The sequence below is a fragment of the Carassius auratus genome, unplaced genomic scaffold (genome assembly GCF_003368295.1).
Source record: "Carassius auratus strain Wakin unplaced genomic scaffold, ASM336829v1 scaf_tig00007301, whole genome shotgun sequence".
Classification (NCBI taxonomy): domain Eukaryota; kingdom Metazoa; phylum Chordata; class Actinopteri; order Cypriniformes; family Cyprinidae; genus Carassius; species Carassius auratus.
The window spans coordinates 360,183-379,338 of NW_020523831.1; the positions used below are offsets into that span (position 1 = coordinate 360,183).

Genomic DNA, 19,156 nt, shown 5'->3' on the forward strand with positions numbered 1-19,156 from the left:
GCAAAAGTAAAAAATCTTTGCCTATAACGTTATCGTAACACATTTGGGTAAAAACTCTAATTCGAATATTACAATAGGCTATTTAGTTTAAATTAATTATAATTTCACAATTAATATTTAAAATTACAGGCCCCTGAATTAACCCAAAGCCTCATATTTGTTAAACACTATTTTGAAGCTTTTTTTGCATTATGATGAAACTCAGAAAGGTTGCCAGAAATTGTGCTCTCCGTGAAAAGCAATATAATGAATTAAAATCATTGTAAATCATTATGCATATGATTAACTGCATAGGAAGTAAAATTTATTAGCCTTAGGCCTTGTAAACATTTCACATTTTGATTGGCTGACTGTTCTTCAAGACGCCAATAGGAAATGTCTGTTTTAGGAGCCTACTGTTTTGTGTTCACAGAAGAGGGAAAACATGCAACATTTTATATTTAATAGCAATAAAGAGGGCACAGTTTAAGCACACTCTCCATCCTCTAAAGCAAATCCAAATTCTTGACTGAGTATCAGTTCTTTTATAACTCAGTCAAGACGATTCGCCAAATGGTTGCAAATCATTAGACTGGAAAACTTAGTTTGAAAGTAAAACTGTTAAGGCGTGGGGAAAATTAGGCAACACAAGCTTTTGTTAAAGCAGGTAAGGAAACACACATGAGAGACAGGAGCAGAAATGGAAAATATACAGATTATGCAACTTAAAAATATATACACTTCAAAATGTAGTGATACCAGCACACAGCTTTTGCGACTATAAAATAAGCATATTGCATTTACTGTATTAAACCTGATCTAGCCCAAAGCGAGCTTGAGCGAAGGGATTAAAGTGATATATGCTCCCAAAAGCCCCAATACCTCTCTTACTGCTGGCAAATAAGAGAATGCTGGAAGGGGTTTTCATCCTAAACTGGAAAGTATTTAACCTCGTTAGAAAATGCTGTGTAAGTGATAATGTACATGGAATTCAGAAACCCATTCTTACCTCACAGATCATTATAAATCCAAGGTTTAACACTGCATCGAAAGAAGACAAACACACAGCCCTTGTAGGGTTTGCGGCTTTTATTTAATCTGGGTATACTTTCTTTTTTCTTAAATTATTTTCTCATCTGTTGTCCAAAAGAAATCCATTAAATTGGGAATTGTACAAAAATATAAAGAGAATTACAAGTGCTGTGTGCCACATATACAGCAGGAAAATATTTTACAAAAGCACAAATCATTGTGTTAGCAAATCAAACAAGAATCCATCTGTTAGCAAGAAAGCATTTGTACACCAAACAAATGTAATCATAAAATGTGAAAAAATAAAACATCTCCCCTCAGATCTGCTTTCAACACATTACTAAAAATTTTGTACTGCCAAGCTTTTCCTCTCCAAACTCAAACACATCCACTTACCAGACGGAAACATATTGTCCTTGTTTTTCTTACAATACACTATTTTGAGATCTTTTTTATATAAAATCAGAAAAAAACATCAAAATTTTCAAACCCCACTTCAGCTTTTACAGAATTGAAAGTGTACAGTCCAGACACAAGGCAGACATGACGTACAGTGCTTGCACCTCCACAATGCTTTTCTGATCTCTCTCAGCGCATTGCTCCGTTACATCTCATCGCCTCCCTAAACAACAACAGCTCTGCTCCACAAAAGAGTTTGTAATACATGAAAGAGGAACCGCACTCGCTGGAGGAGACAGGAGCTTAGATTGCTAATCTAGAATTTGGCTGAGACTAACTGGCTCCAACAATGTCAGAAATTACTCACCAAACGTTATCTAACCGTGCAATCGCAAAGTAAATCAGAAAAACATATGGTTCTCAGGAGGCCAAAGAACTTAGTCTCTGTTTAGAGATAAGACATGTCTCACGAATCCAGCATTTGGCATTTCGATCCGAATACGCTGAATCCTCCCGTCTAACACATGCTCAGTCCAGTCATCTTCTGTTTCCTGTCGTTCTGTGAGGGCAGCTCTTATTTTGGCCACTGAATTATTAGCACGTCGGACGGCTTCTGAAACTCATGTGCAAGAAATGATTCCACGTTTTCTGGACAGAAAGGCAGGGAAATATTTAAGAATGCATTTCCCTTTCTCTGAATTTTACAGAATCTTTGGTCCAACCTCTCAAGTGCTCTTACACGTTGACTTGCCCTTAGTCATACCAACACATTTACAGCCAAAACATTAAAACAAAAACATTCGATAAGTGCAACTTAAAGTTTCTATTTTCTCAGCCAGTTCTAGTAATCTACAAATGAATTCCAGTAGACCTTAGTCATTGGTTAGCACATTTAAATGAACACATCTAACCTGACTAAGGTCTAGAGACTATGTCCTCTCATCCACATATAATATTTGCATTTTAATTATGAACTAATAGTTTCCTATTTGAGGATTTGTAAGAATCAGCAATACTAAGACGATAAAGTAGGCCCACATGGATGCTGCATGTTTTAAATAATTTTTGGGGAATAATTAAAATGGAAAATTGCATAAATAATAATGGTAATAAAATACAACGTAAGGGAACAAGATGAAACCAAGCTAAATCTTAATACCAGACACATAATGACTGATAAAAAAAGATAATTATTATTTTAATTCTGTGTATCTTTCAGTGGAATTCCTTGCGGACCTGTGAATCAGCTTTTCCCTCCACCTGACTGGTACGACTGGATATTAAAATGAAAAGGAAAAATCTCCAGATGTACATAAATACGTCACTGACACATAAAGACTGCACACACACACTTAACTCCAGCTCATCCCCGCTATCAAGTACCAATCTCACTGGAAGCAAAAGAACAAAATGACCCTCACTGACTTTTTGTTTCTTTTCTTTAAAGTCTCTTGCCATCCTTTTGAATCGGTGTTTTAGTCCATGTACTCTGACTGTGGCTTTTAACGAAAGGGAAGGGAAACACATCTCAGAGGTCTTCTGTGTAAATGATGCATGGACTGGCGTCCTCGGTGGACTCCAGCCTGACTGTGGACACAAAGCGTCGGTGCCCAGCTGCGTTTCTGTTGCCGTTGTAGTTCAGCGTGGTGCGGTAGGTGTTCCGGGTGTGCTTGGGGAACACGATGGTGGTGCTTTGGAAGTGTAGCGGCCTGTGCCGTGGCTCAAAGTGAACCTCTGACTTGTAGCTGCGCCACGTGCAGTTCTGAACAGACACCACCGTCTCGCTGAAGGATGTGGCGGTCGGGACCTGGGCGCAGAACACCTGGTCACGGAAGTGTCTGTCTGAAGCGTACTTCACTGCAGAGTTGAACCTGACGGTGGTCAAAAAGACAAGAATTCATCAGGCAAAAAGTCGGAGAACAACTGGAAATTCAAAATGGAAAGGAAATATTCCAGATTCCGCACTATGTTTGTGACACTGGACATGTGACTTGTACAGTACAGATGGTCAGATGTTCTTCCATTGAAGCGGAGATGGTCTTTCTCAAATCATGATGGAGAACATGTTTTTAAACATTGGTAGTTAATGGTGATATTTAACACTCACTTGATCTCTCTTTCTGGTTTGGGGTTAACTTCAATGCTCTCTCCATAGACCACAGGGTACATGCGTGACTTCGCATCTGGACCTTGAGAGTTCAGGAGCAAATATGGCAGCTACACAGGAAGACATTAAAGACACAGGAATTAGCCATTTAGCTAGCCATTACAGCCCATAATAATAGTTCAATCCAAAAATATTTGTGAATTTGACATTGACAATGTATGATGACAGCTAAACTGTATAACTGACCACTGGCCACAGCAACTTTCTTATGTTTCATGTCCCATTATTTTGTGGTCTCTTCTTGTCACATAATTTAAACTCAATTAAATTTTTCAATCAAATCACAAAATAAATCCCTAAAGGTGATAGAAGAAATTGTTTGTCCTCTGAATCAGAGCAATGTTTAGCATTTAGCAAAACAACATTTTAGCAATATCAAATGTGCAGCAATCCTAGAATATTTATCCTACAGTGTCTATTCGTGTTTTGGTGTCTATTTGAATATGAGATGTATAAGCAGTCAACACTAATCTGCTTTAATCTAATAATTAGATTGTATTTTATTTTTTATTTTTATCTTTTAATGAATTAAAATGTTTTTAATAGTTTTGTTGCTTTAGTGCCATCTGTGTGCATTTGTTTGTCTGCGTGCTGATGTGTGTGTGTGTGTATATATATATATATATATATATATATATATATTTGGCACTCAGACAAACTGTGACAATGTAGCCGTGTGTAGCACCTGCTCCGGTCATCAAACACACACACATCACGTGAGCGTTCAGCACCTTCCTCAGTGTCCAAGCACGTACACGCTCTGCTTCTCACTCTCTGTCTCTGACAACTCATAAAAACCCATCAGCCAAACTGTCATCTGATGTGACATGGGAAACGTGGGCTCTTCCTGAGCTCGAGCAGAATATTTTAGAATACTCAGAATACTCTCACATCCAGTAAATCAAGAAAACGTTAACTTTTATAGTCTCACATTCTAATCTGCATTTTTTGCTTCAGCTGATTTTAGTAACTTAGTTGACTGACTGAACCAGTTTTGAGGAGTCAGGAGAACTGATGGTCCACATGAGTGTGTTGAAGATGTCTGCTTGCAAAGCGAACTAGCGTTGTGCAAATACAATCATATGTCATTATATTATTTTTCTCAGAATAGTGCATCAAACTGTTTTTAAAGTGCACATTCGTGAAACCAAAATGAGCATTTCTAAATGTTGTCAGAGACTGGAAGATGACTGCACTCATGCATGTCCTTTGGGTGGGATTCGTTTTGTTGCCCCTCATTATGAATCATACAACTTTGGCAGCACATGGTCATGAATAGGGTGCCATCTCGTATACCAGGGAGGCTCTTATGGCATTACGCTTCATCTGTATGTGCTTTGAAATACCCCCAGAGCTGTGGAGACGACCACAATATGACCACAACCACAATATTTGCTTTGCCACAAGCTAGAGACACAGTTCTGCACAGAGGTAAATGGTGAGGGTGTTTGAGGAGGAGAGGAAATCGTCCAGCTCTGCCTTCAGTTATTCTGTTCGATAACTGCACACTATGGAATAAAATGGATGAACTTCAGTCACCATTTATTAATGATATTGTGATGCATTACATTTTTAAATCTGTTTTTCAATTAAGCAGAGGGTGGTCTGACTCTGTGTAAGCCAAGAAAGTGAGTAATTAGCAGCAAAATTAAAAACCCTCCCTTTACTAACATATATGCTGTTTATGAGAGGTTTCTGGCATCATGCTCTAGTCTCATGGATGTGAGCCAGTGAGAAAGTGATCACGCCCTTGAGAATGTGTGTCCATATGAGTATGACAGAATGTGCATTAAATCCAGGACGGATACTGTGTCCACCGTGCTGGGACAGAGCAGTTAAAAGGGATTATATGCCGTTGCTAAAAACATTATTTTGTGTACATGGTGTAATGCAATGTGTTTAAGCGGTTTAAGGTAAAAAAAATAAAATAAAAAAAACTAATTATTTCCCATACTGTACATTATTATTTCTATACTATGCCCCTCCTTTGTGAAACGCATCTATTTCTTACAAAGCACATCGTTTTGCGAACTTTGGGCAGCTATCCAGTGCATTGTGATTGGCCAAATACCTCAAGCCTGTGACGGTAATGTTACGCCCCTTACCAGATTCAGGAAACTTTCCTCCATAAAATGCACTGCATGCACTCACATTTTTCTGTTCTGTTCTGAAACAGTGTTGTAAATAAAATGTAACCATTGATTTCTAGTTGTGTCCTCAAAGTATTTTGGTTTTTGCAATGAAACACACAGCGTCTGATTTACGCTTCTTTTTTTCCGTATACATTTGTGTGGTGTTATGCAAATCTTCCCACAGAGTGATGTAGACGTGTGGGGGCGTGCTTTAGGAGGGTGTGGCTGAGCGTTCACTTTTACAAAGAATATATCTTTGGGTTTGAGACTTTAATTGACTTTGCGACTTTATGGATCTTATGTAACTTTTAACACTCCGAAGACAAAGGAAAACATGAAATCACATCATATTACTGCTTTAAAGGTTCAACAGGGTGGCTGCAGTGGATGCCTCAACCAAACAGTATCTTAATCAAAGCTTGAAGGCTGAAGAGAGTTGACATTACAGTGGCGTCACTACAGGTGCATCTCAATAAATTAGAATGTCATGGAAAAGGTAAATACATTTTAGTAATTCAACTAAAATTGTGAAACTTGTGTATTAAATAAATTCTGTGCAAACAGACTCAAGTAGTAAGTCTTTGGTTCTTTTAATTTGTAATGATTTTGGCTCACATTTAACAAAAACCCACCGATTCACGATCTCAACAAATTGGAATACTGTCATAAGACCAATAAAAAATAATAAAAAAGCATTTGAGTGAATTGTTGGCCTTCTGGAAAGTATGTTCATTTACTGTACATGTACTCAATACTTGGTAGGGACTCCTTTTGCTTTAATTACTACCTCAATTCAGAGTGGAATGGAGGTGATCAGTTTGTGGCACTGCTGAGGTGGTATGGAATAATGGAAGCCCAGGTTTCTTTGACAGTGGTCTTCAGCTCATCTGCATTTTTTGGTCTCTTGTTTCTCATTTTGCGCTTGACAATACCCCATAGATTCTCGGTGGGTTTCAGGTCTGGTGAGTTTGCTGGCTAGTCAAGCACATCAACACCATGGTGATATAACCAACTTTTGGTGCTTTTGGCAGTGTAGCAGGTGCCAAATCCTGCTGGAAAATTAAATCAGCATCTTCAAAAAGCTGGTCAGCAAAAAGAAGCATAAAGTGCTCTCAGCAAAAAGAAGCATAAAGTGCTCCAAAATTTCTTGGTAAACAGGTGCAGTAACTTTGATTTTCAAAAAACACAATGGACTAACCCCAGCAGATAACATTGCACCCCAAATCATCACAGACTGTGGAAACTTAACACTGGACTTCAAGCAACTTGGGCTATGAGCTTCTCCACCCTTCCTCCAGACTCTAGAACCTTGGTTTTCAAATGAAATACAAAACTTGCTCTCATCTGAAAAGAGGACTTTGGACCACTGGGCAAAAGTGCGGTTCTTCTTCTTCTTAGGAAGATGCTTCTGACGTTGTCTGTGTTTCAGGAGTGGCTTAACAAGAGAAATACAACAACTGTAGCCAAATTCCTTGACACGTCTGTATGTCTTGACCCCAGCCTCAGTCCATTCCTTGTGAAGTTCACTCAAATTCTTGAATTGATTTTGCTTGACAATCCTCATAAGGCTGTGGTTCCTTCGGTTGGTTGTGCATCTTTTTCTTCCACACTTTTTCCTTCCACTCAACTTTCTGTTAACATGCTTGGATACAGCACTCTGTGAACAGCCAGCATCTTTGGCAATGAATGTTTTTAGCTTACCCACCTTGTGAAGGGTGTCAATGATTGTCTTCTGGACAACTATCAGATCAGCAGTCTTCCCCATGATTGTGTAGAATAGTGAACCAAACTGAGAGACCATTTTGAAGGATCATGAAACCTTTGCAGGTGTTTTGAGCTGATCAATCAGCTAGCATGTCACCACATTCTAATTTGTTGATATAGTGGATTGGTGGGTTTTTATTAAATGTGAGCCAAAATTATTACAAATTAAAAGAACCAAAGACGTAAACTACTTCAGTCTGTTTGTACTGAATTTATTTATTAAAATAGTTTCACAATTTGAGTTGAATTACTGAAATAAATTAACTTTTCCACGCCATTATAATTTATTGAGATGCACCTGTAGTGACGCCACTGTAATGTCAAACTCTCTTCAGACAAGCTTTGATTAAGATACTGTTTGGTTGAGGCATACATTGCAGCCACCCTGTTGAACCTTTAAAGGGGTCATATGATGCGATTTCATTTTTTCCTTTGTCTTCGGAGTGTTAAAAGTTACATAAGATCCATAATATTAATTAGGAATACCATACCATAATACTGTGCTGCTCGTTCGTGTCTACCGTACCTAAGCCAGTGGTGAGACTTTGGTCTTCAGAACTAGTGGAGATATTGATAGGCTCTTTTGTCTGTACTGAATGGGAGGTGCTGTATGATCCAGATATTGACAGGCACAATGAAATAAGCTCTGCGTATGTCAAATTCTGTGAAGATTCTGTGATTCCAGTTAAACATTTTTCAAATAACTTAAGAGAAACTTGTAAGAATTACAGACATTTAACAGAGGGTGATCTGAGTAAAAAAGGAAACAAAGAGTTGTGGTCTAAGGTAAAGTGTATAACTAAGGCCTGGTTCACACGGGACGATTTTAAAATTGTCGGCCGATTTTCCAAACCTGAGAGACCCCACACACGGCGATAAAAAATCACGGGTCTAACAGTTTTGGCAATATCAACACATCACACACAAACCGATTTGACTCCCGAGCATTCCCAGGTCAGACGGGAAATCTCGCAAAATCCCTCGAGATCAAACGTGACTTCAGAGTAAACAATCATGGCTGACGAAGGGGATGTAGTGGCCATAGTTTGTTCTTTGTTTTTAACGGAAAAAAACATAAGAAAAACAAGAAAAGGCGATGGTCAAAGAGGTGGAGACAACGCGAGCATGGACCATACTTGCGACATCATTATATGGAGGAAAGTTGTTGTTTTATCTCATAGAAATGTTGTTACGTACTACACAGATTAATAACCGTTGAAATAAACGTTCATATATTCGTTTCCATGTACTCTGGTGGACTGCAGTTGTGGATGTAGTTATGCCCATCGACTTTATTTGTATTTGTTATATTTGTTATATTATATACGCCGGCTGTTTTGTACTTCCTCACCGCCTCGTCACCTCGCTTTCTGATTGGCTACACACCACAGTCCACAGGCTGCGTGATTGTTTGTACTCGGGGGACACCACACACGAGAAGAAATCGGGCCAAATAAATCCAACATGTTGGATATCCCCCGATTTGAGATCGGAGCGGTCCCGACGTTCTTCCGAGCAGAGGAGAGCAGTCTTAACACACCACACACGGCAGGAATATTTGATCAGATTATTTTACCATAATCGGAGCATCCTAAGATTGTCGGAAGGGGTGAATCGGGGCTAAAATCGGCCTAATTATCCTGCCGTGTGAACCAGCCTTAATATGATACCTAATAGGATGAGTTTGCAGGTTGTAAATGAGGAGACCAAAATACAGATAGAGGAACTGAACTTGCACAACTAATCTAATATCGATCAACCTCAATAAATTAAAGCAATCTCTAATATCAGGAGATACCTGATAAGTTGCTGATTATCATGCATTCCTACTGCACTCTTATGAGGCTTTAATTTCAGGAAACAGAGGTAATTCGTTTCTTATGCAACTGACTGCTACAGCTCTGCTGTCAGGCCTGCCACACTAAAATAGACTGGAGAGATTTTTTTAATGTCATTAAAAAACCACAACTCTTAAAATAGACCTGCAGCCACAAAATGAGAGGGAAAGGGCAGATATATCCTCTGCAAGCATGCATAGTGTCTATATGTACATGCTGGGATACACGCCCTCGCAAAGCAAGGTTGCAATGAACGGAAAATACAAAGTGCAGCAAACAATGATTGCTTTGTATGCCTACATTTTCTTTTCTACTCTGAAAGAGCATTTGGTCCTCATATACTGCATGTTGCCTGCAGGCTCGACCACATTTGTATAGTTCAAGTAATAGGATTTTGGAAACAGCATTTTCTGAAGAACAGCGACAGAGGGATGTTTTGTTGACTTTGGCAAGAGAACTTTCCAAAGTGTTAATGAAATATTGTGTGGTAGTATAAAAGAAAATCATGTTGCACAAATAAAGTTATACTGCTCTTTTCTATTTTACTGAGTGACACGCTTTATTGCAGCGGCTTCCCAACAAGTGCATGCACGTTTCTTGAAGAGGAGTGTCTGACTGATCATTTAAACACTCCAAAATGTCTTTAGATAGTTGCTCTTAGCGGCGTGCTCTGACAAAGCATTTATGCTGCATGACAAAGACAAACGCAGCTCAATCACGTTAACAGTCGAGCAGCGTATCAGTTCAGTTCAGGCCTCTCATACTGGAATCTGTTTAAGAGGAGTTGTTGTTTTGTTAGTGCTGATCTGTGTTTTCTCAGGGAAAATGGAATTTCCTGCCCTAGAAGATGCATCCATTATGAAGTGTTGGAAAATATTGTCTTTCTATGCTAATCTGAAACTTCTAGCATTGTAGATACTCTGAAGTATTGAGACACTGCAAGGAGTTTTTCACTATAGTATAGTAGCCCTAGTTCAATATGAAAGGGCACTTAGATTTAAATAGATGGTCATGTCAAATATGGACACTGTTAGTTTAGCATGCTATGTAATCTTTCAGAGGTAGAAATAAAACTCTGGGTCATGCTGAGGCACATGTGCAGTGCTATACTGTAGCACACATGCACTGTCGAGTAATGCTGTACCGTGATATATTTATGTGTGTGTCTCATGACTACTTGTGTGTATATATGTGCTGTAAAAGGGTTGTTATGAGGAAGCTATGAGGGACGGAGAGATCGGTTACAGTTACCACATTCACCAAACACAAGGTCAACTTGTTTACAGAAACTCTTACTCTCTGGTTGTTCCTTGTCATCCCTGAGTCTCCAGAAGCACGAGCACCTGAACCTCTTTCTATTTCAAGATTCTGCCTTATTGGTTCTCATTATTTGTCTCTGGCCACCACATTGTCAACAATGTTGGTTCGTGTTTAAAGGGTTAGTTCACCCAAAAATTTAAATTCTGTCATTAATTACTCACCCTCATGTCATTCCAAACCCGCAAGACCTCCGTTAATCTTCGGAACACAAATTATGATATATTTGATGCATTCTGACAGCTCTCTGACCCCCCATAGACAGCAAAGATCCTTACACAATTAACGTCCAGAATATGTACTTCAATATTCTAACATATTTTGGATTGAATCTACTTATTTTTAAAAACTTGCTCTCCTGTGACTTTAATCGTTCTGATCATACAGAAGCAGTTTGAACGCTGCCAGTATGAATAAGTAACTTAAGTCAAATGCCTTAACCATATACACTAAATGTATCCATAGTGAATATGAAATGTTAACTACGATAACAACAGGTAATCATATTACAATTATGTTATTTAAAATTGGTATGACATGTAATACCTATTTTCTAAATGGAAGATATTGATCCTTATACTTTAGTCTATTTAAACCCATTGCTTTTTTTTGTGATCAACCTCAAACTCGCATTGCAGAAACGCCTACATCTAATCAACAATTGAGCCAAGTAATGTTTTTTTTGATAATCCGTTTCACTCCACAATTTTTGTTACATCATGACTTAAAAGAGTAAATTCAAGGTGCAGGTTCATCTGTCAAAGGACAAAACTGATGGAAGACAACAACTGGATCTAAAACCTTTGGATGACACACAGCTTGTATCTCCAAAGCCACACATGAACACAGTTCAGATGTCACTGACATTTATAAATTAAGTGTGTGCGAAACAACCATACTCAAAAATGTAAACATATTCAGTTTCATTGTTTTATCTCCTTTTAAAATTGATTGCTTCCACTCATAGTCCTTATGAATGGGTCTAAATACTGCACATGATTTACCCAGGTAGGACATGTTCATGCATCAACTTCCTCTTCCTGGACAACAAGCAGTACCCTAACCCTACCCCTAAAATCAGTGCACCGATTGGTTTATAAGAAAACTGTTCCACTACCAGCAAAGGATGTTGAATGAGAAACACATCCCTCTTGGGACTTATTTAAGGTCTGAGGCTTCATTAGATGAATGCATACCAGTTTGCCTTCTCGGGTCTCCTTTCTGCAGTATCCTTGCAGCTCATTTGGGGTTGAGCAGCTGCCGGCTCGCGACTCGAGGATGCCCGGTGACAGAGAGTAGAAGGGTGGACTGGGGCTTGGAGGGAGTCCTGAATCCGGACTATCAAGCAGTCCCTCCCGGTTCTTTCCTTTCAAACTCTCATCCATAGCTTGCAAATGTAAATGCCCCACCATTTCTGGAAGAGCATAAATGTTTTAAACCAAGTGAATTCACTCCAGGAACGACAATACGAGAGGTTTGAACCTAAAGTCCCATATCAGAGCCACAGACGCAGTCCTGGTGTCCCAATAGATGCCTAAAACGAAAGTTTTACAATATATATTATATGACACAATGGTTTTCTTTTGACTCCAAAGTATTCACTAGAGTCAATTTTGGTTTCAGTGAATATTTCTGTGTCAGTTTCTGTAAAGACACTAATAGTAAACCTGGTCTATATAATGCAGGGGTAAGTTGTCACAGCAGATTTTGTGATTTAAACTGTCTATTATAGGCTTTTCAGCTAAATTAAAACGGTAATGAAACAAAAATAAACCAGTTATGACAAACAAACGATGCATAAAACGGTAACAATATTTCCATCTATTATTTTTACCCCAAAATACTATCATTATATAAATATTTGTATACCTTTATACCAGTATAATGCGTAACAATTTGCGCTGAGCTAACATTTAAATTAGAAACACAAACACAACCTTAATTTTATTTTTAAAAAAAAATGCTGTAATTCATTATAAAATTTTTACTGAAATATTTACAGTAAACAATGTCTGTCTTAAAACCTAGTGTGCTGCTATGCCAGACAGCAGTTTAGTCATCATAAGCGCGTTCGAACACTACAGTAATCAATCGCTCTCATGAAGCCCAAAATACCGCGTCGACAGGCGGCTCGTTCGGTTTCGAAACGCCGCCGCATAATATGTTCCCAAACGTGCGCGTTACAGGACAATGCATGGACGAGTTCTTCTAGTTATTTGTACTTAATTAAAAGATAAACAAAATTCACACTTAATGCACTCTACCATACATTTAGACAAGCCTATATTTGGGAAGAAAATATGCCTTAGAGTTTTTTGTTACCTTTGAATTTAGAAATCCCGTCGGTTAAAACTCCGTGATCATCTCAGAATAATAATAAAAAAGGTAAATTCCACAAACAGACGCGATGACTTCCTCGCAAACACTTTAAGGAGTGCTAGAAGAATACCACAAATCTGTAAAGTCTCACACAAGTCCCCAGCTCATAAGTGCCGGTGTTTTCTGGAAGCGCAGAAGCGTCTCTGGCAGCAGCGGTGCGTCTGTCTGTGAACGAGCAGAGCGCGCACACGGACGGCGAGGCTTTATACTGCTGGAGCCAATCCAGAGCTGCCCAGGCGATTATGCCTTTATCAGCGCCGGCCAGCAGGGGGAGAACTGCATTTGACAGTTCTGACCCACATTATCGCAAAGATTAATAATTTGCAAAAATAATAATAAAAATGTGTATGAAACATTGTATACATCAATTTACACATTTCAAAGTTATTTAAAATTGATTTATGTTGCTGAAATAATGTGCTTAATTGGCCTCAGCTCTTGAGAAAGTGTATTGGGTTACTGTGGGATTAGTGTGTCACACTTTTGAAAATTAGGGTGACCAGGTTTTTGGCAAAGACACAGCTTTCATTCTCTGTAATGTAATGCGGTTCTGTTGAGAAGCATGAGCTGCTAGGAAAGACATTGAGGACACATCATTTTAAGTCAGTCAGCCTAACAGCTGAAACAGGGACACACCTCATAAAACAGGGAGTGTCCCGGGTAAACCGCCACTTCAGCCGAGGACACTTGTCATTTCTTTAAACCACAAGTGCCATTTGATTATTGGTGATAACTGACCGTAATGGAAACAAAAATGAACTGCTGCACACAGTCCTGTGCATGGCTGTATTGTAGACTACTGTTTGTGTATAAACAGTCACTACTTGACAATTAAGTGCTAAAATGCATTTGAAATGCAGTCACTTTGATTTTGGCACGTGTGTGTGCGTGTGTGTGTGTGTGTGTTTGTATACTAATTGTTAATATAAGTAGGCCCTATTTAGGTTATTCTAATAGTTCATATGCTTATTTAGCATGTACAGGCAAACTATAACATAAGAAATGCATTCATAAACATTTTAAGATTAACATATTCAGTTTAACTTTTAGGCATTAAATTGGATTTCTAAGTGCTCTTTGTATTTTGATAAACAGCAGTAAATTGCATGAAATATGTGCACCAGTGAAATGCTTGTAATGCTTGCACCCTCTGCCAATAAAGAACAGTCTATAACTACTTTCCCTTGGTCTTCCTTGATCTTTGTATATAGTGTCAATGTAACATAGCAACAGCTAATGATGGCTGTTACACAACTCATGTAAAAGATATCTGTTTTTCTGCTTCCTTACAGTAAATGGTACAATATTCTGGATTGTGTGGGACAATTGGCAACCCTCATGCCTCAGCAACCTAAGGAAAATATTTACTTGGTCAGAAACTACGCAGAAGCCTAGTCTGAGCCATCTTGCGTGTAAGCTGTGTGAGTGTGAAGGAGCGCGTCTCAAAGCTCGGGTCGGTGTGTAGTTGTATTTCAGGCCTGGGTGGAGTAGGGGTGGGCACTTCCACTCTTCAAGACATTTGTACTAAACCAAAAACACTTAGGCGTACATACAGGCCTATGTCAGACAGAAAAACAAAGAAATAAGATAACAATGCTGGCAGTAAAACCAGATAAAAGCAATGGGAGAATCTGGCGGTCATTTAAAAATATGCTGTTTGTTTTAACCTGGAGAAGAGTTATTCACTGATTCTGGGGAAAGATACATGACTGGTTCAAACACAGAAACACGTGCATAAACACACACAATCATGAAACACATTCAGAGAACTGACTGAGGCTGTGATGGTTCAGCAGTTCTCGGACTTTACCTCGGCAAATTGCCAGGAATCACAGCAAAGCTTTTATTGTTTGAATGGGATTTTGCCAAACAAAGGTGCATTCATAGCACATAAGTGTTGAGTGTTAGAATAAACTCTCCAGAAACCCAGAACTCTTTCTGTCATACACACACACACACACACACACGCGCCTACATATATAAATGTAGATATCAAATGCAGCCGGAAACGACAATTCTTAGGGTCACAGTGGAAAGGGGCAGAAAGTGACCTTGATTTCCAAATATGGCCCAACAGTATATAATTGTCATCTAATGCTGGTGAATTTCAACATTCTTTAAGTAAATGTGCAAATTTTGAAGAATACGTTTGATATCATGTTGTGTGACTCCAAACATCAAAAAACATTCATGAAGACTTTAATGAAGAACAATATGATGAACCAAACCTTTTTGAACAAGTTGTTCCTCAGAAGGGAGTCTAAATTAAAAAACCAAAATTGTGCAGCAATAGACTCCGCAGTCTAGGACAGGTTTGCTTAAAGGGACATTTGTAAATATAGAAAAGAAAATATAACCAATACATTTGTGAAAAAATATTTATTCTCTGTCATTAATGCAGTTCTGGACTTAAGGCCCATTCACACCAAGAACAATAACTATAAAGATAGCGATATTAGCATCCACACCAGCGAACGATATCGTCTGCTGCTTTAAATTCTCGAGCTCTTTACAGCAGGATGGATTCTGATTGGCTGTCAATGTTTTTATTGATTCATCAGCTGGAAAAAAAATCGATCTGAAAGTGATTCCAACAATGTAATTTCTCTATGTCTTTATCGTTTTAGTTATGGTGTGGACTCTGCTATTCTTTTATATTAAGAATCATCATAAATTTGAATATACTTTTAATGCTTGGATCCATAAATATGTTTTATACATTGTTTTTATGCATTCACTTAGTTTTTTTTTTTTTTTTTTTTTTTTTTTACCAAAAGAAGCATATTAAAGTAAAATATGAATATTGTTATAACTGACTGAATTAAGAAAGACACAGACAGCATGGACTGTTTTATGCACTATATACTCTATGTTTTCACACAGAGGATCTTCATTCACTTTGACTTTGTTTTTCTTCAGTATATGAGACCACTGTATGAGAAGGATCTCTCACTCTCCCTCCTCATTCCTTCACATACACCCAAACTCATGCATTTGTTGTATGTTGTACTGACTCACTGTAGTGATTCATATTCTCTATCTGAAATGGTGTGTTTGAAAATATTTTTAAGTGATGACCCTTTCAGACATTGTGTGGTTTTACTCCTCCTCTCCCTCTTAAAAGGAGACAGACTCAGTGTATAGTGTGTGTATGTGCTGAAAAGAAGAAAATAATGTTTACTTTTTTTTAGACATGAGTGTGTCGAAAGTGGAATGGGACTTTTTTGACACACACACACACACACACACACACACACACACACACACGTGTCATTGTACAAAGCGATCACACACATCCTTCCCTAGTCTTCACACCTGTTGGCACTGATAACACGGCAGTGAAACCTGGTAACTTCATTTGTTCACACACACATGCACACTGCCAAACCAGCTGTGAAGAGGATGGTCCAAGTCCAGGTGTGTGTGAGGGTTTCAGTTTGTGCATGTACAATGCATCTTTCTAAACTTCATATTTGATTTACATTTTCAGAGGAAAAAACAGTCACCTGAGCTTCACCACACACAAATAAACCTCAGTTTTCTGGAATAGCTCCCTACATAAACAAGTTTTAATAAGGCCAGGATTGCTCCCTCAAAGAAAAATAATATTTCTAACACACACACGTCTACTAAGCTATCGTATAGAAATATATATATATATATATATATATATATATATATATATATATATTGTTTTTCTTCAGTAACTATAGAGGATAATCAGTTTTACCCTGTATTTCATTGACCTTAAAAAGCTATTACCCATCTTAAAGGGTTAGTTCACCGAAAAAGGAAAATTATGTCATTAATAACTCACCCCCATGCTGTTCCAAACCTGTAAATCCTCTGTTTATCTTCGGTACACAGTTTAAGATATTTTAGATTTAGTCCTAGAGCTCTCAGTCCCTCCATTGAAGCTGTGTGTACGGTATACTGTCCATGTCCAGAAAGGTAAGAAAAACATCATCAAAGTAGTCCATGTGACATCAGAGGGTCAATTAAAATTTTTTGAAGCATCGAAAATACATTTTGGTCCAAAAATAGCAAAAACTACGACTTCAGCATTGTCTTCTCTTCCGTGTCTGTTGTGAGAGAGAGTTCAAAACACAGCAGTTTGTGATATACGGTTCGCGAACAAATCATTCGATGTAACGAGATCTTCTTGAACCAGTTCACCAAATCAAACTGAATCATTTTTAACGGTTCTCGTGTCCAATACGCATTAATCGCCAAATGACTTAAGCTGTTAACTTTTTTAATATGTGTGACACTTCCTCCGAGTTAAAACAAACCAATATCCCGGAGTAATTCATGCACTCAAACAGTACACTGACTGAACTACTGTGAAGAGAGAACTGAAGATGAACACCAAACCGAGCCAGATAACAAACGAAAGATTGACTCGTCAATCTTATATCTTAAACGGTGTTCCGAAGACAAACGGAGGTCTCACGGGTTTGGAACGACATTTAATGACATCATATATATATATATATATATATATATATATATATATATACGCTGCCTAAAAGCATTTTGTATTTTGCTGTATAAAACCTCTCTCTCTCTCTATATAGAGGTTCATATACTTTTGAACTCCACACAACCAATCTAACCTGCACCTGCTCTTTTACTGCACTGGTCACAGTACTTTACATACATGTATTTGCACTACTCATATTTTGCACAAACTGCACACTATTCTAGCTATTACTGTAAACTACTGTATCTAAAGTTGTTACTGTAGTCCTATTTATATTCCGTAAACTCTTCACTTACTCTGCACTTTCATGTATAAAACACTATATTCTTGCACTTCTGGTTAGATGCTAACTGCATTTCATTAGCTCTGTACTTGTACTCTGCATAATGACAATAAAGTTGAATCTAATCTAATCTAATCTAATCTAATATATAATATTTTCAGAAATCAATTTAATCACATCAGGTTGCTCTCAGACACAGTGTATGTAGGGCATAGCTGATCTTTTAGGTGTTTGTTTTTCCCATAAAGGCTGTTTGAAGCAGACAGTGTGCTGACAGTGCTGTGCAGAACCCATCCCAGACGGGGAGTTTTCTCAGCTCACTGTGAATGCGTGTGGTAGAGAGAAGGAAACAGACAGAGATAGATAGAAAGAGAAGAAGAGAAAGAGGGGAAAGTTGGAGCAGGCCCAAATGTAAGGTTACATCAAGTGCTTAATCTGAAGCTGTCGGTTTGATGGATGGGGTTCAGAGCTTCTAAATATATCTCAGGCGACCCCTTTGAGTGCACACACATTCAAGCTCATGACTGCAGAACTGCATCTGGTTTCAATGTCTGTAGACCCTCTGCAGAGATACGGGTCTCCACTGCTCCTCTCACATCAAAACACTGCTGCTCTCTCTCTCTCTCTCTCTCTCTCTCTCTCTCGCTCTAACTCGTTCCACATTTCTTGATCAATTTTTTCTCCTTTTTCTGTTTTCCATGCTTAGAAAGGAACAAATCTTTCACTAATTACTGCAGGAATATTTTAGTTTTTTTTTTTTTTTTTACCATTTTTTCAAGCATCTTAAAGCCATCATTCAGTAATTTAATTTAACTTACTTAGTAAAATCTAATCTAAAAAATTACAGAAATACAAAATATAAAATTATTAATAATATAGCATAAATATTAAATATGTAAAACAGCATAATATAATATATACAATTCTTAATATGATATAATATAATAAAAATATAATATGAAATATGTAAAACATTCTTGTATAAAATAAAATATTAGTGAATAATATAATGAAAACTTAACGTAACAATGCAAAAAAGCCTAATATATTATATAATTATAATAATATAACATAAACAATATTTATAATATAATATTATATGATTATATTTATGATATTAACTGTTTAAAATGATGTATGATTTATAGTACTTAATTTATTATACTGTAAATACTATTACGACCATAATACTAAAATTATAAAAACATTTTTATTTTTATTATAACATCCAAAATGTATGCTACGGGGGGTTGCATTTATTTAGCATTACTGTACATCTATAACTGTTCGATCTTAAATTAGAATTTGTTCTTGAAAATCAGCCATTTATTAAGTAACAAGTGTTTATGCTAAAGCTGTGATTTTTACTAAAGCTGGGATTGA

At 37.6% G+C, this 19,156-nt stretch overlaps 1 protein-coding gene across 2 annotated transcripts; it reads right to left on the reverse strand.

The window, feature by feature from the left end:
- Positions 1-1,053: 1,053 nt before the first annotated feature.
- Positions 1,054-13,195, reverse strand: LOC113071423 (refilin-A-like). 2 transcript variants are annotated; one of them, XM_026244770.1, is made up of 4 exons: positions 12,951-13,195; positions 11,825-12,042; positions 3,518-3,627; positions 1,054-3,281 (listed from the first exon to the last, which is right to left on the reverse strand). In XM_026244770.1, exons 2-4 carry the CDS (start codon positions 12,038-12,040, stop codon positions 2,939-2,941), a joined length of 669 nt encoding a protein of 222 aa, XP_026100555.1. In that variant the 5' UTR covers positions 12,041-12,042; positions 12,951-13,195; the 3' UTR covers positions 1,054-2,938. The 2 variants fall into 2 exon arrangements, with proteins under 2 accessions (XP_026100555.1, XP_026100554.1); XM_026244769.1 differs by having other exon boundaries at positions 11,825-12,162.
- Positions 13,196-19,156: the final 5,961 nt, after the last annotated feature.

Excerpts from the sequence above, each read along its gene's own strand:
- LOC113071423 (XM_026244770.1), bottom strand. The coding sequence starts at position 12,040 with ATGGTGGGGCATTTACATTTGCAAGCTATGGATGAGAGTTTGAAAGGA. Across the intron at positions 3,628-11,824 it reads AGACCCGAGAAGGCAAACTG|CTGCCATATTTGCTCCTGAA; the intron begins GTATGCATTCAT and ends CTTCCTGTGTAG. Across the intron at positions 3,282-3,517 it reads AAACCAGAAAGAGAGATCAA|GTTCAACTCTGCAGTGAAGT; the intron begins GTGAGTGTTAAA and ends GACCACCGTCAG.